The 23,948-nt window shown below is 32.1% G+C and overlaps 2 protein-coding genes across 4 annotated transcripts; one reads left to right on the plus strand and one right to left on the minus strand.

The window, feature by feature from the left end:
* Positions 1–1,336: 1,336 nt before the first annotated feature.
* LOC139527884 (probable ABC transporter phosphonate/phosphite binding protein PhnD2) lies at positions 1,337–18,552 on the minus strand. Of its 3 annotated transcripts, none has more exons than XM_071323560.1 (6): positions 18,401–18,552; positions 15,987–16,184; positions 14,240–14,393; positions 13,413–13,558; positions 2,343–2,522; positions 1,337–1,739 (listed from the first exon to the last, which is right to left on the minus strand). In XM_071323560.1, the coding sequence occupies exons 2-6, from the start codon at positions 16,168–16,170 to the stop codon at positions 1,558–1,560; spliced, it is 846 nt and encodes a 281-aa protein (XP_071179661.1). In that variant the 5' UTR covers positions 16,171–16,184; positions 18,401–18,552; the 3' UTR covers positions 1,337–1,557. The 3 variants fall into 3 exon arrangements, with proteins under 3 accessions (XP_071179661.1, XP_071179662.1, XP_071179660.1); XM_071323561.1 differs by lacking the exon at positions 18,401–18,552 and adding an exon at positions 18,013–18,160; XM_071323559.1 differs by lacking the exon at positions 18,401–18,552 and adding an exon at positions 16,650–16,761.
* Positions 18,553–18,566: 14 nt separating this feature from the next.
* LOC139527883 (mitochondrial ubiquitin ligase activator of NFKB 1-like) lies at positions 18,567–23,318 on the plus strand. The gene is made up of 3 exons (XM_071323558.1): positions 18,567–18,727; positions 19,612–19,811; positions 22,529–23,318. Exons 1-3 carry the CDS (start codon positions 18,617–18,619, stop codon positions 23,274–23,276), a joined length of 1,059 nt encoding a protein of 352 aa, XP_071179659.1. The 5' UTR covers positions 18,567–18,616; the 3' UTR covers positions 23,277–23,318.
* The last annotated feature ends 630 nt before the right edge of the window (positions 23,319–23,948 follow it).

Consider the following 23,948-nt stretch of genomic DNA (forward strand, 5'->3'; position numbering starts at 1 on the left):
ATTTTAAAAAGGGGGGATGGATGGGGGTCCCAACCCAGAATAAAGTGGGGTTTCCAACCATATGTCCCCATTCGAATACATTATTGTCTAAAACAAAGAGTGGTTTCAACCTTAGGACCCCCCTCTGGATCTGCAACTGAAATAATATAAAAAAAATATGTGGATGTTAATTCTGGTTACCCTTTATGTAAGTGTTACACTATGGCTGAGTCATTAACATTTGTTGGGATACCAGTTTTTGTGGATTTCTCGGGTAAGGCCTAAATTAAAATATTGTTTGTTTGCCCTTTTCCGACCCTATGTTTTGAAACAGGGTAGGTAGGTAGGTAAAATATTTTATTTTTTCCCCCAAAAAATAACTTGGCTCGGTATATTATTTGTCATGGGTAGGCAGGTAGGTAAAATATTTTATTTTATAGATACAAAATCTGCATAATGTCATTTTTTTGTCCGTTTGTTTTTGGAAATAAGTTTTCCGCTGGGACTATTAGTTTTGAAAAAAAAATATATAAGAGATAACTTTGTACTGGTAAGATAATGTCCGGGCAGACATAAATTACTAGTTGAAAAAGTCATAGAGTACTAGTGTTACAAATTTCGTGTGTGCCTTTTTTTCCAATAAAAATGCTATAAGACTTAAAACTCAATTGTCACGTATTTTGCATCACATTTATAAATGATATGTATGGAAAACTTGGCGATTTTACTGCCAGATATTCTCCACTTTACAGGGTTTTGTCACTTTTGGTTCATGTCAGATATAAATAATTTAGCGGCATCGTTAACATAATCATTCTGATATGCGGATCACAAAAGGCCATCCCTACATAGAATACAACGTCCGTTTACATATTAGTTTGTACACACGTAAATACTTTTGTATCAAACGAACTTTTTTGTAAATGAACCCTGCTCTTTAAGTTTAAAGGTACAGAGTAACGTACTTCATATCATGATTTCAGAAAGCGTTCAACATCGATTTCAAACAAATGCTTTGAAACTTCAAATGCAAGTGTTCATGTCAAACGCTCAGGTGATACCAAACGGACTGGACCTTATACGTAAAGATAAAACCCGAGGATTCCGGTAAAAAAGTTTTGAGCGGGAAATACAAATATAAGATTTTTGGTAGGAACGAAAAAATAAAATAAAATAAAATCTTGCTGGTAAATACAAATAAAAGATTTTCAGGCGGAACGAATTGATAGGGTCGGTCGGTAAAGGGCAAACAAACAATATTTTAATTTAAGCCTAAAGGTGAATCTTGAATGTTAAATGAAACATACATTTTCTACAAGTTTTATGCAGACATTGTATTAATTTCGTTTTCTGTTGATTTTGTATGTGTATCATACAGGAATGTTAAAAATAAAATATTATATAACAAAATGATTTTAGAAAAATACAACACATTCTGATCAATAAAAAATAAATCCTCTAAAACAATTATGTAATTCCACTTTTGTTTTTAACCCAGTTTTTTTTACACATCTGAATTAAAGTGTCATAAAACAATGTATATCTACAACAGCAGTATAGTGTTAATAATTGTATACCCTAATAATAAGCTGCTGCTATTTTTAGATTTTTGACAGCATCTAAGAGATTAATTTCCATGTCATAGTGGGACATATCTACAGCAGTAAATTTGAATATATTATATTCTCTCAGTTTGTTCATCCATTCTGGTTTGTTGTGTAGATCTAACAAAGCATCTGTTATCTTTTTCTTTAATTCAGCTGAAAATCAATAAAAACATAATTACAGTTTAATTTTATGTTATTTGCAGAATACCTAAGATAGATAACTACATGTATTCGTAATCAATCAGCTGAACGTTTTAATAATAAACATACCATTACAAACAAAAATATGCATCTCAATGATCAAAATAAGTGTTTATTAAACAGCTATGTATCCAATGAAATTATTCCTGTAAATTGTGTGGTTCAAATTGTTTGAAATTTTTATATTTTTCACCAGGTCAAAGTAAGCATTTTGTAAAAAATTTATGAAAATCAAAAATGAGCCAAATATTTTTATGTCATTGAAGTGTTGGGTATCACTTTAAATTAGGACATAAGTTAATTTTCTGTAAGACATTCTGTTATACACATGATACATACATCTTTTATAGTTTACTAAATGGCATTGGTTTTGGTCATTGTGGATGGCTGTTTGATTACCTGTAATCATACCACACTTCTAGTTTAAATATAATTTCTACAATGAAGAGACCCTTCAAGAGACACTGCCTTACTTTAACTTACATTAACTTAACTATAGCAGAATTTACATTTTTCTTCTAAAATTAAACGTATTATTTCATTCTGTAAACCTACCTGGTAATCTTTTATTAAATACTATTGGGTGAATAGGTAAAGGGCCAAACGATGTCAGAACTTTGATCTTGTCTTTCCCTTCCGGGTGTTCTTGTAAATAATTATGTAATGTGTTTGAGTCTATAGCAGCAATGTCTGCCTTCCTATCTAACACCATCTTGATTGAATTTCTATGGGAACCTGAAAGAAACTAAGACATTTAATACATGTTAAACTGAAGCACGCCTCCAGGTGTGGGAATTTCTCACTGCATTGAAGATCGTCGGTGGACTTTGGCTGTTGTCTGCTCTTAGTTGCTGTCTGTTTGACAGTCATTCCCCATTTCCATTTTTAATTCTAAATCTGAATAAGTTTGCTCTGTTATTTTATATGATTGGTAGATTGGTGTTAAATACCATTTATCGCCACAGTTCTATGTCAGTCAGTTTTTATTGGTGGAAGAAGCTAGAGTGTCCTGAGTGAACCAGCAAACGTCTGAGGGAAACCTGACAATCCTAGACAATTAAGATTGGAGTCAAGCACACCTGCCACTTGCAGAATTCCAACTCACAACCTCAGTATTGACAAACTTATATTTTAGGTTGGTGTAAAATCAAAATGATTTAAAACAGAATACATTAACTGTTTGCTCATTCTTTCTGAGAGTTTGTTTATTGCAGTGTTTAATCATTGAAGTTGTTACTAGATTAGAAGAGGCCTTGGTGGCTGAGTGTTCAAGGCCTCTTCTAATCTAATAACAAGAGTGCACACACTGAAATGTCTCGCCTTCTTTACTAATCATTGATATTATGTTGATAGTCCTAAGTATAAAGCTTTATTACAACTGTCACATAAACGTTACATTAACCAAGATAACTAAACAAAGACCAATGAACCATGAAAATGAGGTCAAGGTCAGATGAACCATGCCAGGCTGACATGTACAGCTAACAATGCTTCCATAAAACAAATATAGTTGACCTAATACTTATCGTTTAAGAAAAATAGACCAAAACACAAAAACTTAACACTAAGCAATGAACCGTGAAAATGAGGTCAAGGTCAAATAAAACCTGCGCGACTAATATATAATTCATAAAATATTTCCATACACTAAATATAGTTGACCTATGGCGTATAGTATCAGATAAAAAGACCAAAACTGAAAAACTTAACTTTGACCACTGAACCATGAAAATGAGGTCAAGGTCAGATGACATCTGTCCGTTAGACATGTTCACCTTACAATCATTCCATACAACAAATATAGTAGACCTATTGCATAAAGTATGAGAAAAACAGACCAAAACACAAAAACTTAACTATAACCACTGAACCATGAAAATGAGGTCAAGGTCAGATGACACCTGCCAGTTGGACATGTACACCTTATAGTCCTTCCATACACCGAATATACTAGACCTATTGCTTATATAGTATCTGAAATATGGACTTGACCACCAAAACTTAACCTTGTTCACTGAGCCATGAAATGACGTCGTGGTCAAGTGAAAACTGTCTGACGAGCATGAGGACCTTGCAAGGTATGCACATACCAAATATAGTTATCCTATTACTTATAATAAGAGAGAATTCAACATTACAAACTAGAGGCTCTAAAGAGCCTGTGTCGCTCATCTTGGTCTATGTGAATATTAAACAATGGACACAGATGGATTCATGACAAAATTGTGTTTTGGTGATGGTGATGTGTTTGTAGATCTTACTTTACTAAACATTCTTGCTGTTTACAATTATCTCTATCTATAACAGTACTTTCTGTGGAAAATGTTATTGAAAATCTTCAAATTTTAAGAAAATTGTTAAAAATTGACTATGAAGGGCAATAACTCCTTAGGGGGTCAATTGACTATTTTGGTCATACTGACTTATTTTTAGTTCTTACTTTGCTGTACATTATTGCTGTTTACAGTTTATCTCTATCTATAATTATATTCAAGATAATAACAAAAAAACAGCAAAATTTCCTCAAAATTACCAATTCAGGGGCAGCAACCTAACAACCGATTATCCGATTCATCTGAAAATTCCAGGGCAGATAGATCCTGACCTGATCAACAATTTTACTTCCTGTCAGATTTGCTCTTAATGCTTTTGTTTTTGAGTTTTAAGCCAAAAACTGCATTTTACCCCCATGTTCTATCTTTAGCCATGGCGGCCATCTTGGTTTGTTGGCCGAGTTACTGGACACATTGTTTTAACTAGATACCCCAACAATGATTATGGCTAAGTTTGGTTAAATTTGGTCCAGTAGTTTCAGAGGAGAAGATTTTTCTAAGAGATTAATAAGATTTACGAAAAATGGTTAAAAATTGACTATAAAGGGCAATAACTCCTAAAGTGGTCAACTGATCATTTTGGTCATGTTGACTTATTTGTAGATCTTACTTTGCTGAACATTATTGCTGTTTACAGTTTATCTCTATCTATAATAATATTCAAGATAATAACCAACAAGAATGTGTCCACAGTACACGGATGCCCCACTCGCACTATCATTTTCTATGTTTAGTGGACCGTGAAATTGAAATAAATTCTCTAATTTGGCATTAAAATTAGAACGATCTTATCAAAGGGAACATGTATACTAAGTTTCAAGTTGATTGGACTTCTACTTTATCAAACACTACCTTGACCAAAAACTTTAACCTGAAATTTGCACTATCATTTTCTATGTTCAGTGAACCGTAAAATTGGGGTCAAAACTCTAATTTGGCATTTAAATTAGAAAGATCATATCATAGGGCACATGTATACTAAGTTTCAAGTTGATTGGACTTCAACTTCATCAAAAACTACCTTGACCAAAAACTTTAACCTGAAGCGGGACAGACGGACGAACGAACGGACGAACAGACGAACAGACGGACAGACGCAGACCAGAAAACATAATGCCCCTCTACTATCATAGGTGGGGCATAAAAACAGCAAAATTTCCTTAAAATTACCATTTCAGGGGCAGCAACCCAACAACTGAATGTCCGATTCATCTGATAGATCTTGACCTGATGAACAATTTTACCCAGTCAGATTTGCTCTAAATGCTTTGGTTTTTGAGTTATAAGCCAAAAACTGCATTTTACCCCTATGTTCTATTTTTAGCCATGGCAGCCATCTTGGTTGGTTGGTTGGGTCAAAGGACACATTTTTTCAACTAGATACCCCAACAAGGTTGGCAAAAAAGCGGTCAATACTAGTATTGACCATGCCAGTGGTAAATACCGGTATTTACCGGGAAATACTGGCAAATACTGGGAAATACCGGCAAATACTGGTCGATTGAAATTTTGAGTGGTCATTACTATAAAAACCACTATCTACTTGGTCAATTATAATTACAATTAATAATCAATTTATATAGAAAGTGTTCAAACCACTTTTAATGCTTTCATTTCTAATTCTATTGTTAATTCAAACAGGGATCTACATGATTAATGTGTACATAATATTATAGTAAAAGATAAAAACTTTTTGTTCATGCTTTAAATTTTCATTTCCAGCATGAAGAAGGTTTTTTTTATCTCACAGTTAGATAGCTATAAACAGGAAATAATTTATTGTTTAAGGGAGTCTTCATATATCAATTTTATTACTTTCAACCCATGTACTGTCAACTTTTATTGGAGGCTGTTGTTTTAGTAATTAAATTTTCACACCTAGCAATGCCAGGTGATAGGTAAAAAGACCCATGTAACTTCATTTACCTGTAGTTTTATTTACCTTTAATTTTAATTACCTGTAAAAATCATACATTTTGAATAAAAATATATTGATTTAAACATGTTGAAATAAAATATAAATTTGTATATATATATATCTTAAGTATGCAATATCATAATTCATAAAAACTAAATTTTAAATCAGTAGTAAGAATAAGTGTTATAAATGAATAAAACATATCAAATTCATTACCTTTATAAGCTGACACATTATATTTGACTTTTTATCAAGATTTTACTTCATTTAATAGTAGAAACAACCATGAAAATTTCAATTGACCAGTATTTGCCAGTATTGACCACTTGGGGAGTATTGTCCGGGGCGGTAAATACCGGTAAATACCACTGGTAAATACCGGGGGTGGTATTTACCGCCCAACCTTGTACCCCAATAATGATTGTGGCCAGGTTTGGTTTAATTTGGCCCAGTAGTTTCAGAGGAGAAGATTTTTCTAAAAGATTACTAAGATTTACGAAAAATGGTTAAAAATTGACTATAAAGGGCAATAACTCCTAAAGTGGTCAACTGACCATTTTGGTTATGTGACTTATTTGTAGATCTTACTTTGCTGAACATTATTGCTGTTTACAGTTTATCTCTATCTATAATAATATTCAAGATAATAACCAAAAACAGCAAAATTTCCTTAAAATTACCATTTCAGGGGCAGCAACCCAACAACGAAATGTCCGATTTATCTGAAAATTTCAGGGCAGATAGATCCTGACCTGATGAACAATATTACCCCATGTCAGATTTGCTCTAAATGCTTTGGTTTTTGAGTTATAAGCCAAAAACTGCATTTTACCCCTATGTTCTAATTTTAGCCATGCCGGCCATCTTAGTTGGTTGGCCGGGTCACTGGACACATTTTTTAAACTAGATACCCCAATAATGATTGTGGCCAGGTTTGGTTTAATTTGGCCCAGTAGTTTCAGAGGAGAAGATTTTTGTAAAAGTTAACGACGACGGACGACGACGGCCGACGGACGCCCGACGCAAAGTGATGGGAAAAGCTCACTTGGCCCTTTGGGCCAGGTGAGCTAGAAATCGGCTTTTTTTTCAAGTGGTCACTGAACCATGAAAATGAGGTCAAGGACATTGGACAGGTGACTGACGGAAACTTCGTAACATGAGGCATCTATATACAAAGTATGCGGCATCCAGGTCTTCCACCTTCTAAAATATAAAGCTTTAAAGAAGTGAGCTAACACCGCCGCCGCCGTCGGATCACTATCCCTATGTCGAGCTTTCTGCAAAAAAAGTTGCAGGCTCGACAAAAACTTCAATGATTAAACACTGCAATAAACAAACTCTCAGAAAGAATGAGCAAACAGTTAATGTATTCTGTTTTAAATCATTTTGATTTTACACCAACCTAAAATATAAGTTTGTCAATACTGAGTTATCTGACCTATTATACAATTGATTTAATATCCCCAAGATTTCCCTCTCCTGGTTTTTGATGGGGTACTTGTTGATCATAATTATTACAGTAATTTGGAGTTTTGTGAACTGCCGTTTGTCTTTTCGTATGTTTTTTTCTATTTTTGGTCATGGTGTTTTCTGTTTTTTACACCATAGTATTCATGGTATATGGGCAGGAATTCGCTAGTGAAATTTTAGGGTCAATAGTGTTTATCCAATTAAAAAATAAAGAAATCATGCAAATATGGAGAATAAACATTGTTTAAATATCAAAGTGGGTTAGTCTTTATTGCCAAATGCAAAAAAAATGGATCCAATTAAAAAAATCAACAAAAAATTAGCACTTGTTATGTGCTGGTAGTTGAAAACTGTAGACAAAAAGTGTGACATTTCTGCAGTGGCAAAATCCCTAGTCATATTTAGAATATGCCTGAAGAATTGTTCTACTATCATAGTTGAAAATCAACTGCAAAATGATCTGTCTATCATTTAGAAACCCCATTTTGTACAGAATCCGATTATTGCTGCAAATAAAATACGTTTGAAAATGGACAAGTGCATGTAACTTTTCCCGTCAACAAATGTTACATGCACCTTTTCATTAGCTGATTAGCTTTGGAAACAAGTTATTGGTCCAGCATGGCAAATTTTGAAAGGTGTCAATAATGGGTACAATTTGGATTTCATGATTTTTATCAATCAACTGAAGTTTGAAAAATATAGAAGGTAAGAAAATTTATTTCATTTTCGTGTCAATACTGCCCAATAATACTCATCTTTTTATAACAGTTGTATACTTTTTATAGTAAGCATTACCATAATTATTTTTTTCACATTTCAACCCACTGACAATTACATTAAAATGTGGCTTTGTCATCTTTCACACTAGGCATCTACCAGTGATCAAGCAGATGATAAGAGAGTGGGACCAGGTTACTTTGACCTCACAATGAAGTGTTACATGCACTTTCTGTGTAAATTAGGTTCTTTGATAATGATGTGTGACTTGCTTTGCAATTTTGTCAAAAAATATAAATTTATCTTGTATTTAAACAGGTTTGACCCTTACGATATTCATTTTATTGCTGGAGAGATTTCTGTACATAACATTGACACGAAAATATTTACCAAGGAAAGGTGTCTATGATACATGCAAAAGCTTTTTTTTGTACGGTTTGCCTTATCAATCTAATTTTTTAAATGAAATACCACAGATTAATTGCCAATTTGATTAACTAGTACTTGTATTCATTCTCAGCATTATAAAGATAACTGGCCACTTAATTTCAAAACATAAAATGTAACATTGACACCAGAATAAAAACAATATTACTTTATTACACTTAAAGCATAATTGGCCAGTGCATAATATTAAATCAAATGTAAATTTATGCTGAATTCTTAACAGAGAAGTTGTTGATCTTTCTTGATTTCTAGACTTGACAATATTTACTTGTAATTCTTATCGTTTAATGGCATGTAACATTGACACATCTTCTGCGTCCAGGTTACATGCTACAACCTAATAAATGTGCATACAATTATTCAATCAATAAAATCTTGTTGAAATTTAAATTTGCTTCATTAAAATGATATTAAAGAAATAAATGAGTTTTAATTATTTGTGTTTATTTTTTTCCTGATTGACTAGCAATTTTTCCTCATCATTTGTTGGTGTTCCTGTCAATGTTACATACATAACCCAGAATTATAATGTTTTAAAAGCATTGATTTCCAAACCCCTGTTATGAGCTTTAAAATGAGTTTATCTGAGTTTATAAATGACCAACATCTGAAATATTGTCATCACACAATTTCTTTGATGCTCCTATGATAACTTCATGAGTAACATGGACTACGATTTTTGTATCAGGTCTTTTTTGTGTTACATGAGAAGATTTTACTGTGTTGAAATCAACAGTTAATCTAATTTTTAATATTCAAAGTTATTATTATGATACCTATTTTAAAAAATAATATATAAAGTAAACCCAAATTAAACTTTTTTTTTTATTAAAGAAATTGTGTATGTAGCATTGACAGAGTCTATTATTTAGACTTTTACATGTTCAGGCCAGTGTTACATGGCGATTGCGTAAACAAAACTTACTGCCATATGGAGTTATCATCTTATTTTTATTTTACAAAATTAAAGCGTTTTCATGTTTCCTGTTTAATTTGTCTTTTAACACTAGTTAGTAACATTGACAACAATATTTTGTGTCAAGATTTTTTTATGTTACATGCAAAGGTATTACTTCCTTAAAGTCAGACATTTATATAACATTTTATAACCTAAATGATTAATTAGATATTACTGGGCAGCAATTATATTATTTCTCCAAAGTTGACTATTAAGCACACCACTTCTGGTCTTCATGTATGTAACATTGACATACAACCTTTTACTTTTCAGTCAATGTTACACGCATGAACAGAACTGATAACATTTACTTACTCCTTTGCTCTATAAAGAGATTATTGATAATTTAACTTGTTTTACCACCATCAAACTTCATTTTTATTTCTAAATATAGATATTCTTTTTAGAAGTGTATTTTCTTCATTGACAACAAAATTGGTGTCGGTCTTGAAAACTTACATGCAATTTTTAATAAAAAAAAAGCAATATAAATCTAAGAAGAAAAAGATGATCAGCAATAAATGTGATGAAGAAAACTCTCAGGAAGATGCTGCAAAAAGATACTGTCCCTGTCAACCAGTCAGATGGTAATGTCCCTGGCGGCCAGACAGATGGTGATGTCCCTGTCAGCCTGGAAGATGGTGATGTACATATCAGTCAATCAGTTAGTTGGTGATGTTCCTGTCAGTCAGTCAGTATGTGATGTTCTTGTAAGCCAGTCAGAGGGTAATGTCCCTGTCAGCCAACAGATGGTCATGTCCTAGTCAGCCTGGCAGATGGTGATGTTCATATTAGTCTGTCAGTTGGTGATGTTCCTGTCAGTCAGTCATATGGGGATGGTCCTGTCAGCCGGTCAGATGGTGATGTCCCTGTCAGCCAGTCAGATGGTGATATCCCTTTCAGCCTTTCAGATGGTGATAACCCTATCAGCCTGGCAGATTATGATGTCTGTGTTAGCCAGTCTGATAAGGTCCCTATTAGTGAGTCAGGTGTTGACGGTCCTTTCAGTCAGTCAGATAGTAGTTCTGTGTCAGAAAACCAGATGATGGTGACTGTGTATGCAGACATACTAGTGATCTCCAATTTGACCATTCTACAGCAGTGTAGAAGATATTTATTTCAAAATCTTGTTTATTTATCTCTTTTCATTCACCAGTCAACACATGTATCATGTGTATTTACTGATGCTCATTATAGAAATCATGAGGAAATCAATTTGTAACATTTTTTTTTTAATTGTTATGCCAATAATTGACATTCCAGAATATCTTTTGCATTAAAAGAGGTTCAGACTCCTTCTGATTTCAAAATAATAATAATAAACTCATCATGTATACCAGAATTGAAATTTTGAAGGCCAGAAACGCTTTTCGTTTACAAAAGACTATTCAGTGACGCTAATGAAACAAAAAAGTAAAAGAAGGCCAAATAAAGTTGAAAACAGGACTATGGTCTAATGGGTGTTGGTTTTCTCTTCTGAATTGTTTTACACTGGTCATTATGGGGCCCTTTAAATTGTGGCTTTCTGTAGTTTAGGTAACAAGTTTTCAAGATGAAATGGCATTGAGAAATCGAAACAAGATATTTGAGAGTTTCTATATTATTGTAAATTTTATATTCTATGCATGGATTTTGGTTCTGATTGAGGGTAGATTAATTGTTGTTTTGTTTTTTTCCTTTTTTCAGATAGATAGTTGAAGATGTTGGAGACAGAAAACAAGAAACAAGAAACTTGTTTTGAATGTTTGAAATAAAATTTATTGTTTAAACCTTAAAAAGTTATCATAAATGTAAGATTAACCAGCAGAAATAAAACGAGATATAGGGTAATATGTCTATCAGACAACAACCTCAAAGATGAAACCCAAATTGTTCTTTATAGAAGTTATGTAAACAATTGAAAATAAGATTCTCAATAAATGCAGCTGTATCAACCTCTCATCATGCTCGTAGATTTGTCCATGTTTTGTCTTGGTTTTTCATACTATTAGTTTTAAGTGTAACTAACTGTGTCACATGAATGAGGGATACATGTAATCATTTTGTACCCTTACTTTGTCAGTATTAGTTATTGAGTGAGAAACTTCGTGGATGCTGATGGTTGTGTGGTTGTCTTCTTATCAATCTCATCCCTTTGCATAAAAAAACGGGTTGCTTACTTACTGATATAAAAATGTTTCATGTTGTGGAAATTTTGGATGACTCCTTCATCAATTGATCTATCTTTGGTCTTAATTTTATTTTTCTGGTTATTTTGACATTTGAATATCTTTTAATTTAGCCTTCCATAGTGTACCACCATGAACAAGCATAACTACTGGTATAGTTAAAAAAATATGTCTGCTGTCTGAAATTTAGGTGAATGGTTTTGGTATTAACTACTATTTAAATAATATCATATATGAGAAATGTGGCAGTATAATTGTATAATTTACATTCAGATGGTTGTTTGGAGGCTTTTTATATCTTTTAAGGTCAATTCTGGCATGGTTCATATTCATATTTTTTGTGTCCACGTTACATGCAACATTTAAGTCACTATTTTATGACAGAAATGAGATAATTGCAAAAATATTAATACAATTTTTTAATGTGAGGGTAACACAATGAAAAAGAGCCTTTACATGTTCAGAAAGAAAATGATTCTTACTGTATTTATCTCTTAAACATTGCATGTAACATTGACAGAAAAGTAGAGGAAACTTGTTTTCACAAAATTTCTGAAAGAAATGAAAATATACATTTTAGATTTTTGATGATAGACAATGTTTTGTGATCAATATATATGATATTGAATGTTGAATAAGTTAAGGAATCATTAATCTCAATTTGGAAAAAGTGTCCATGTTACATGCTCCAAATTCATTATTTGCTTTGGTTCCAAACTGACGCAAGTTAAAAAATGTTTTTTTTGGTTACACATAGAAGGACACCATTTGTAGCAATAATTTGTAAAAAATTTAGAAGCTTATAATGATTTTTATTTTTTTCTTACAATGTCACACTAAAGTAGCATTAGCGAATTCCTGCCCATATATATATGATTATCCCTTAGTATCTTTTTGCCAATTTTATCATAGTATCTTGACCATTTTGAAAAAAGATTCAACTTTCAAGTCAACCACCTACAATGACAAAATCGTGTAAACAAGTTTCTTGATCATTGTAAGGGAGACAAATCAATTTATCCAATTCTAAAAAGAAACTACAAACAATTTTTCTGCAATATTTATAGCGAGACAAAAGTACAAGAACCACATTTTCTTTTAACTTTCCAAAGCATTTATGAGTTTATTTTTTTATAATTTATGTACTCCGGTACTAGACTTTTCTTTCTTTACCCATAATGATGCCCTTTTTCATGTATAAATATAATTGTTACCATGGTTACAAACTATGTAAATACATATTCAACAAACTGTAGCTTAAAAATAAACACAGTAACCTTTATCATGTATAATATTTTTGAAAATACCATGATGTTTATATATGTTTCCCCATACTACATGTACTAATGTAAATTCAGAAATTATTGAGTGCATTTATTATTGCCATTTTGTCATTTTAGACTAAAATGCAAATTTTTGTAATACATGTATTGAGAAAAATCCTGTTTAATTCATATATAAAACTTCAATATGCATGTTTGAATTATTGCGATTATAACCTCGTCACATATTTACCTATTACAAAAACATCACAATAATTTCTGAATTTAGAGTCTCTTCTGATCAATTTTTGTCACTTATCTCATACTTCAACTTTCATATGTATAATACCTGACTGCAGAGTATTTCCAAAGAACGTGGAATTATATCCTCTTTTCTTCAGCTCTCCTAACACTATCAATGTACCACTTAATGACATTGGTTCATTAAATGCAAATGAGAATCCTTTTAAATCAGTGAATTCTTTAAATTCCTGTCTGAAATGAAATAATAAAAAATCTCTAGTAATATAATAAAATTTGATAGCAACAGAGAAGTTCTTGCTTTAACATGTTTAATGTGTATGTATATTTTGCTTCAGGAAACTTATAATTATGGTAAAGAGATTAGAATTATTGTTTGAGAGATTTTGGAAAATTCATGATAAATTTATTATTTCATGTGATTTTTTTTTAAATCTAGTCTTTACATGAATTATTTTATAAAACAAATGAAGTATAAAATTGTTTCACTCTGACTTATGATTTTTTAGCAATCAGTACTGAATAAAATTGAGAATGGAAATGGGGAAAAGAGACAACAACCAGACCATAGAGCAGACAACAGCAGAAGGTCACCAACAGGTCTTCAATGCAGTGAGAAATTCCCGCACCCGGAGTCGTCCTTCAGCTGGCCCCTAAATAAATATTTATTCTAGTTCAGTGATAATGAACGCCATACTAAACTCCAAATTGTACACAAGAAACTAAAAGTTAAAATAAAGATTAAAAGTGTATGGTTTAAAGCTTTTCTATGTTTATTTTAAAGTCACAAGACCATGATGACTGTATCATCAATCACTGTCCTCCCATAAAATCATGAGGAAATAGGAACATGTACCCGAAACCATGATTTTATACAGAATTACTTTGCATACAATATAATTATCTAAAGCATACTTTGTCCCACTATCATCATTGACTGTTATAACGTCAGAGAAATAAACAGGTTTTTGTTCTCCTCTAACATGGTTATATACTGGTGCAGCTTGGCAAAGTTCTACTTCTTTTTTCTCTTGTACAAGTCTCAGAAATCCTGGTGAACACATAAATCCTGAAATCGGAAAACAGAACAAACTGAATTTTTAAACAGCATATCATTGTATATCAGTTACATTAAAAATTGTTACAAGCTAAAATATGTTAATGTTAATATGTTGCAGTCACAAATGGGGATCCAGTAAAGGTAACACACGGCCACTGAAAACTTTATTTTTGTAGAGCCCAGGTGGTCGTGTGGTCTAGCGGGACGGCTGCAGTGCAGGCAATTTGGTGTCACCATATCACAGTAGCATGGGTTCAAATCAAGGCGAGGAAAGAACAATTTATTTGCGAAAGCAAATTTACAGATCTAACATTGTTGGGTTGATGTTTAGACGAGTTGTATATACATTATGTACATAGCCATGTATCACCATCATTGATGGCGATCCAATGGATACATCTGTTGTAGAGTTGTCACTGACTCAGACGTACTTATATATATATATAAATATATATATATATGAAATTAGACACAAACCTGATGCTTAAACATTTGTTAAATGGGTCCCTTTTTTGATACATTAGTACATCAACTATGTCAAGGGATTTGCAATTTCAAGGAAAAATGTCTATGGTTAAGTTATTTTCCACTTTAATGAAAGACCTGTATTTATCACTTATGTGTAATATGCATGTCTTAAGTGTGCAATTATATAATCCTTTTAAATCAAATGATGTTGTCAAAAAATGTAAGTGCAGTAAAGGAGCAACCATTTCACTTCAAGGGGGTATGTTTTTTTTGTCTGAGTCAGAAAATGTATATCTTGTTTGTTTTGAACGCTTATCAATCAAATAATTTATTACAGTCGTTCCCTAACCATGGTAATTAAGCAATATATCAGTTATGATTTTGCCATTAAATATATAATTATGATTATGGATCATCATAATTTTCAAGAAAGTTCAATATATACATGAATATATATAACGAAAAGATTATTTGAATACATTTTATAACAGAATCTATTTTATATAGACAGGCCGGTGCTCATTGTACAGTACAAACAATTTTAACAAGTCTAACTATCATTCTAAATAATGCAATTATTTTGTAACAATTGTTCTGATTGGATAACAGCAAGCGTAAAATTTTCTATCTCCTTGTCTGTAACTAAGGAAGCCGACATTTTGAATTTCGAAAGGTATTCACATGTTATTTCTACAATAATAAACATAAAAACTGACACTTGTTAATTGCGCCTAAAAATCTTCTTTTTATCAAATTTTATTACATTCTGAAGCGGCACAGAAGCCAGAAAACGCCCAGTGTTTATGGTTGACGCCGGAAGCATACTTATTACGTCACCTAGTGTAGGGACAAAAGAACATAACATTATTTCGCGGAATTTTCTTTAATGAACAGTTTACACTGGAATAATGATTGAAATTTAATTATAAACTTGTTTTGCATTAGAATAGAGATAACTATATTGTATTTGAAGCTTTGCGAACGTCCATCGGTAGTTTTACTGTCGCAAATACCCGTTTACCTGTCTCCGCTCAGCGTCGCCAGGTAAACTAAATTTGCGACAGTAAAACTACCGATGGACGTCCTTAAAGCTTCAAATACAATACAGTTATCTCTTAATTAATCATGTAATACCAATATCTGCTTCATTTGCTGTGAAAGGATCTTCTCTGTCTAAGGGGGGACCACTCCATCTGGACTCATGGATTAAGTATGTTTGCTTCCCTGTTACCTCCTCCAGGTAGTGCATAATTGTTTCAAATAATTGCACTGGTATTCCAGGAGACAAATATGTTATAAATCTTAGTTTGTCGGCCATTTTAGTGTGGATATCTGAAAATAAATTGATGGTCGTAAACTAATATACAGTTCAGGATTATAAAAAAAATCAAATTAAGGTGGTACCTAACACTACAGGGAGATAACTCTGTAAAGTCAGCTAAACGTTTTAATTACATTGTGTTGTAAAAGGAATATTAAGCTTCTCAATGATCAAAATTGGTGGTTGTCAACTTGCTTTATAACCATTGTAATTTTTCTGACAAAACAGTTGGTTCAAATTTTTTAAAATTTTTATATTTTTGTTAAAGACGTCAAAGTAAATACTGTGACAAAATATTATGAAAATTAAACGAGCCAAATTAATTTTAGTAAAAGTGTTAGGTACCACCTTAATGCTTTGTTTCTCTATACATTTGCTATTTAGACTTAGCTATTTGTATGTGTACAAATATTCACATATATGACATATATAGATAGAATAGTAGGTTAGTATAAATTAGATAACCCCAGACTTACCTGACACCTGGCAAATAACTAAAATAACAAGCCTTAATAAAAGTTTACATATATATATAAACAGGATGTGATTTTTGTTTGCTGCTGTCAGATACATGTAATCTTAAAAACAATCAATGTCCTGGGTCTATTCAACTGTGCATATGAGTCAATTAATATCTTCTCAAGTGGTGAGGAAGTTACCCCAGGAAAGTTATGATAATTTTTCAAATTTGATAGTGTCATCTATAAACTTATTAAAGGGGCACTAGCTACGAGATATATAAAAAATCTAAAGTTTTATTTTTTTCTGTTCAATCAATAATGAAAGTGAAATAGTGAAATAACAATTCGCTTTTTGCAGGCAAAAAGGTTCAACTTTGTCAAATTACGCTAAGAAACATTGATAATTAGTAATTCACTTGCAAGTGAATGAGTCGACCTCTTTAAATCCGTATTCATGTGAACTTCAATTTACCCCCTAGCTACAGATTGACAATGCATGCATTGTACCTGTACTGGTTATTTAACATGTTTAAAGAAAAAGAATGTCAACAATGAAAGTGAAACTACGGTAAATCATTTGATTACTAATTCGATGCACATAAAATCATTCTTATATACGGTTAAAAACAATGAGAAACATCTTTTTTTAATCTATAAAATAAAATCAAGCAGACCTATAAAAACCAATTGCAAATGTTGGTTTAATCTATTCATATCTTTATTTATGTTTACATCGCTTATATGGTCATCTGAGGTCAAATCGATAGGTATTTAAATTAGATGGCGTCTGGACTAAAATACACACGAAACGAACCTATATATTATCTACCACATGCTCTGTAAACTGTATACTTTAGACTTTTGATAGTTTTGATAAATGTTTTACATTGTTATAAATCAAATATGAAAATTCGAGTCAAATCGGTGACCATGAATTTGACAGCTAGTGCCCCTTTAAAGTCAAATAAAACTGAGATTCTTGAAAATTAATGTTAAATAAAAACAGAGCATGTGGAAAGAGAAGTCTGGTTGTTATAAGGTCACCACATACAGAATAAATTTGGCAAGTCAATTATTCAATATCGTGAATATCGGTACATTTATTTGAATTTTTTTTTTTGAAGTTCACTTCATTTAGAGAAAAAAATACCACCTGTCATGCCTATCAAGTAGGTCATAACCATTTAACTAGTCTGATCATGATGACTATAGTCATGTTTTGATAGTTATAAATGTCAAATGTTCTTCTTTTTTTTTTAATGCAGATTCATTGGGAAGTCAAATCTACAAATCAGAAAATTAAAATTAACATGATTAAATAGAAATTTTTGCCTTCAGACAAAGTCAGAAAAATCTTCGATACAATAGATATATTTACCTGTTAATCTATTTGCACAATATCCTTCTTGAAACTGCTTGATTTGTGAATGTCAAAGTTGTCATGCAATATCATGCATACACTGTACATGAACTGTACAACACACACTTTTCTACTGGCCTTGGCCTGGGGTCAAGTGAAAAAGCAAGGATACAATTTTTTGTTAGTAGGGCCATTGATATAATTTTTGTTTATGCTTTTGTAAACTACCGGATACAGATTAATAGAATGTGTGCCTTACTCATAATTATTCATAAAATTTGTGAAGCTAGAGCGAAGGAAAATTATTTATAGAACCCGGAAAACTTGCAAATCATCCCGACAACGAATGGTCTTCCACATGTACCATGCAGTGCGGTACATTTGTTTTTAATATTCAATTACTTACAGCTAAGTGTCAGATCTTCCAATGCAACTGAATATATAACTCTCAGTCAATAACTAAAAAATACAATATCAGCTGATTTCTATGCAACAAGTTCTGTGTGTCAGTCCTTACAAATTTCGGATTTTACCGGTAAGTTTGTTTCGCCGGTTACGAACCTAACCTAGCTTGTTCCGGTTTCTACTTTTACTTTCACTTTGTGAGGGATCAAGGGCGAGAATGTCAGATTCTCTGAGAGGATTTGTTGTTGGTTTAACAGTAGATGCTGGCTTAGCCTTGATTTTGTATTACTTTTACAAGAGGAGTAAAAGAGCAGCAAACGAAATTCAGGTTATTTTACAAAAAGTTATAATGGATTTCGAAATTACAAAGCTTATTACAATAAGCCATTTTATTTATAAATAGCCTATAGGTATAGTAGAGACATCTGATCACAGGGGCTTGTTTAGTGGGTCAGACGAGGTATATATACGTGTATATGAGGGTAGTAGTGTCCTTTACCGTCAGTCATTTTCGGCTACCGTTAGCTTCAAATTGGTTAACATTTTACGATTCGCCAAAATATCATTATCGTGATTCGACAGAGGTTAGTCCAAACACAGGGGCTTGTTTAGTGGGTCAGACGAGGTTTTACTGTCAATGGCGATCGCTATCCTATATAAAATACCATTTCAGCCATCCTTTGAAGTGTTTATACCTCAAAATCATAAAACGGCGAAATTGTGTCCCCGGCGAGTATGGGCCTCCCACTCTATGTTGCAAAAGTTATTTCTTTTGGGTGGATGTGTATGTTTAAGCGTGTATTCATATAAGATGGATTCTTACAGTATGCACCCTTTTATTAATTCATTGTACAATTTAATAAATATAATAAACATGATAATGAATTATATAGGATAGCGATCGCCATTGACAGTAAAACCTCGTCTGACCCACTAAACAAGCCCCTGTGGTCCAAATAATTATGAGGTCTTGAAAGGCTATTAAAAAAAAATTTCTTTGACGTCTTACATCAACAGGAAAGTGTCAAAGCAAAACAAGAACAAGATGTCATAATTATTTGGACTAGTCTGTGGCGAGAGACAGAGGTCTGAATTAATTACTGTTAGCACCATTTTAATCATTTCTTATCATGCTTATTGAATGTCATATTTAATGAAATTACCTGTAAAAATTGTATCGTAATAATTTTATGGTTGTTTTATTTCATGAAGAAAGCAAAATGGTATGGCTTAGACAGAGATTTGATAAAGAAACTAAAAGAGTTACCAGATCAAACAATTCCTTATGGATGCATAGAAGGTATAACAGCTAGCACCAGGAGGCTGAGAAGTCACTATGAAGACGATGTTCAGGGTGTCATTAGAAACATTGCATTGATAGAACACAAATCAAAAAGAAACAATGGCGTATGGTAAGATTGTCAATTCAAAAAAGGGAAAATGGTTTTATTAGCAAGAATTAAAAAAAACAGTTTTTAGCAACAGAACTTTAGATTTAGAAAGAGCTGCATGTAGACCAAATCATAGATTCGTTAATTAGTTTGCCACAATTTATATCTAATTATTTATGTTTTTAACCTTTTTCGAGAGAAAGGCTATTATTCAGTCAAGGGTCTAACTTAAATAAGTTATTAAAGAAAAATAACAAACGTGTCGTTATCTTGGGCTAAAATATCAAAATACTGTAATAACATATGTACCATGTTACATGTTTCAAAGGGACAATATACAAACTTTATTTTGTTAAATTTTTCACAAGTTCTACATGTTCTATTGATATTATAATTTTCTTTATGTATACTAAACTTTGCCAAGATATAGCAGTTCATAGTTTACAAATCATGCATAGTGCACCCATGTTATTACAGTAAATATATTCCTACAATAACCAGACATATATCACAATGTATTTCAATTCATTGTAAGAAATGGTGATCAGAACTTGTAATGAGGCACTGCACAAGATTCCAAGTTATTCCCATCGTCTCATTTACTCTCATATATAATAAGTTACATGCCTGTAATAACTAAGCCTCGTTATTACAGCTTAATTTCCCCTTAAAAACCTTGTCTCATTGGTTTACTATGGTTGATCAAAATTGTATTAATGGAATCAGAAATTAGTTATCAAGGTTATATATCAAGCTTCTGCGCAATTTTAGTTTCATGAATTCCCAAGTGCCCACAATTTGGCCACAAAAGATAAAATATTTATGATATATTTAACTGATAACAAACATATAATATGTTACTACACATTAAGGAAAAAAAACAGTAGACAACTCATGAAAGTGTCTGTAATAACACATGCATGTTATTTTTCTTTGAAAACTTGTTTAAGTTACACCCTTGACTGTTATTTAAAATAACTATTATGTATCCAAAACATGAAATTTGAGGTTAATCAAAGAATATTAACATTTGTTAAATAATCACAGGAAATAAAAAAATGCTAATTTACAATCAAGTTCAGATAATTTTAAATGTGACTATCATATTTTTAAAAAGCAGCATGAAAAAGTTATATTTCAGTAACGAACAGGGTACTTGGCCAAAAAGATTATAATTTCTATTATTACCTTGATTACAATAAAACAAACTCTTGATTTCCCAGTGAAATAAAAAAAACAAACAATAATTTTGCATGAGAAATAAATCTGATAATTTCACTCAACTAATGACATAAAATAATTGGTCATGTCCCGACGTAGTGGATGAAGTAGCAAAAAAACAAAGGACAAGGTACGATAAGGCCTATTTTTGGCCCCCCTGATTTCTCATTTTCTAAATTTGGTTTGAAAAGCTACTTATCACATTAAAATATTCCCTTAGGTTTGAAGTTTGTTTGGATGAACTTCAAAACCATTAATTTCAGAAAATGGGTGAGGTTAGGGGGTGAAAGGGCATCAAAAATGCCAAAAGGAGGAAAAATAACGATTTTTGGCCATTGTTTCTTAAAATTTAATAGCATGCACCTCCGAGACCGGGAAAAAATTATGGTGATTAGGCAGCAAAAACAGTTCTCTTGACATTGGAATAAACCAATTCCTGGGTCACGTTGGTGCAGGCACTAAAAAAATAACAATTTGTTGTAAAATCACCTGCAAAATGAATAATAATTACAGTATTTTAATAATAACAGAAAGTTAACACCCCTCACCTCACCCAGTTGCAAAAATTAGTGGTTTTGAAGTTCATCCAAACAAACTTCAAACATCAGGGAATGTTTTAACATAATAAGTAGCATTCCAAAACAGCATTTTAAAAATAAGAAAATAGGGGGGCCAAAAACAGGCCTTATCAGGCTTATCGTACCTTGTCCTTTGGATGGGTGAAAAATTTTCCTCATATTTTATACTTTATTTCGACTAAAAAATCTATGGTCAATTAACATGCATGATTAAATAAAAAGAATATAAACAAATTGAAGAAGTCAAATATTGAAAAATTTTCAATTTATGACTGAACACCACTGAAAATTAACTTTTGCGCTACATGCATTAGTGAATTAGTGTGTTGTTTGGTCACTTGTTGAATATTTGAATTCTTTGATTAGTTTTTCTATAATTATTTTTCTATAGAACCTGTTAAATCCTACAAATCACACTTTAGTGGTATTCAAAGAGTGTAAGAAAGCATTAGCATGATTAAAATTGACAGAATCAAGGTTTTGCAGGAAATTATTATTTTTTGAAAATTTGAAAACTGTAAATTTTATAAATAAGATTATGTTGGACAATTGTGAGCATGATAGCGACAAAAAATCCAAAAAGATATTGATTTTTCTAGAAACATTAGTTTTGCTCATAGCCCTGGGTGAAAATATTATAACATTATTTCAACTGGAAGTGTGAGCCTTAGTGACCAGGTGGTTTTAAAGACATGAGAAGATTTCCTCCACCAATAAAGACTGAATGTCATGAAATAACAAGTTAGAGTGCTAGAAGTGGCGATTTACACTAACATTCAGTCCATCAATCAAATTGAAGAGGTCCTTCATAATACTTATTTTGTTGAGTACACTGTAGAAATCTTTTTGAATGGATGCATGTCAATATTGTCCATGCATTTTATGTATGATGTTACTAATATTGTAGCATGTTATTCAAATTTTATTGTTTTATTTAAGGTCAGACGTCCAAAATGTTATCCGTGATGTTGTAGATGCAGTGCCATTTTATTTGCACAAAGTTCAAAAAGATGGTTCAAATGATGTCAGAGTTCATATAACGGAAGCAAAAAGTGCAGGTTTTCTATTAGATGACCTCACTGTCACCTATGACAATTATAAGTCAGACCAAGCTGGACTTATTCAGCGTGGAATGGACAGACTATTTGGTGAAGTCATTAAAGGGATGCATGAATATGAAAAAATGCTGGTTTTAGGAACTCCATTGCTGGGCATTGGACAGTTAAAGCTGGAAAATGATAAGATAATCATGTCACCACCAGAGAATGGGTCTCGATTCATACTTACAACACAAACCAAAGAAGAAGTCGTTAAACATTTCTCGTCACAATCAAACATAATTAAAATTTTCCTTGGTATTACCTGTGTTATAGGTGTTGGCCTGGCCACATACATTATAAAAAAGTGGTACACAAAATGGCAAAGTAGAAAACGAATAGAAAGAATGGCCCAGGAGGCACAGAATGCACGAATGGCTTCAAGAGCTGCAGCAAATAATCGTGAACCATCTAATAATTCAGACTCTCAGGAGTGTGTTATTTGTCTAACCAATCCAAGGGAAGTAATTTTGTTAAATTGTGGACATATATGCGTGTGTATTGACTGTGTCCAAGCATTACCTCGACCAATGAAATGCCCGGTTTGTAGACAGAATGTTGAAAGGTTCCTGAACGCATACATGGCATAAGAAATTTCTTGTGATTTAATAATAAATATTTTTATATATTTATTTATTTTATTTCTATAAGCATTCATGGTTATATCATGTATATATATCAGAATGTAGTGTGTAATATATATATATAGAAATCAACCACTAGTTTAACTTTTTTGCTCATGGCACATTTTAAGTTTTATATCTAAAATTATTAGTATTATTTTGCGAAATTTTAACCTTTTCCACCACCATGCTCACAAACCTTGTCCTCAAAATAACTTTTAGAGTTTTAACCTGTCTAGCACCCACCTTCAATAAACACAATTTCTTAATGCATTGGAAAAAGGTAGAATCAGTTCAATGAGACAGCAGTTAACATAACAACTCAACATAATAAAACAAAGTCATGTTATTGTTTATATAAAAAAAAGATGTGGTATGATTGCCAATGAGACAACTCTTCACAATGTGATGTGGTTAATAAGTGTTTCTCATTTCTCGTTTTTTATATAGATTAAACCGTTGGTTTTCCTGTTTGAATTTTTTCAACCAGTCATTTTGGGGCCCTTTATAGCTTGTTGTTCGATGTGAACATACGCTCCCTGGTGAAGGCCGTATTTTGACCTATACTTTTTCACTTTTTATAATTTTTGGACGTATATTGGTATCACGTTGGCATCATCGTCGTCGTCGTCGTCCGAA

Source organism: Mytilus edulis, chromosome 6, assembly GCF_963676685.1.
Source record: "Mytilus edulis chromosome 6, xbMytEdul2.2, whole genome shotgun sequence".
Taxonomy (NCBI): domain Eukaryota; kingdom Metazoa; phylum Mollusca; class Bivalvia; order Mytilida; family Mytilidae; genus Mytilus; species Mytilus edulis.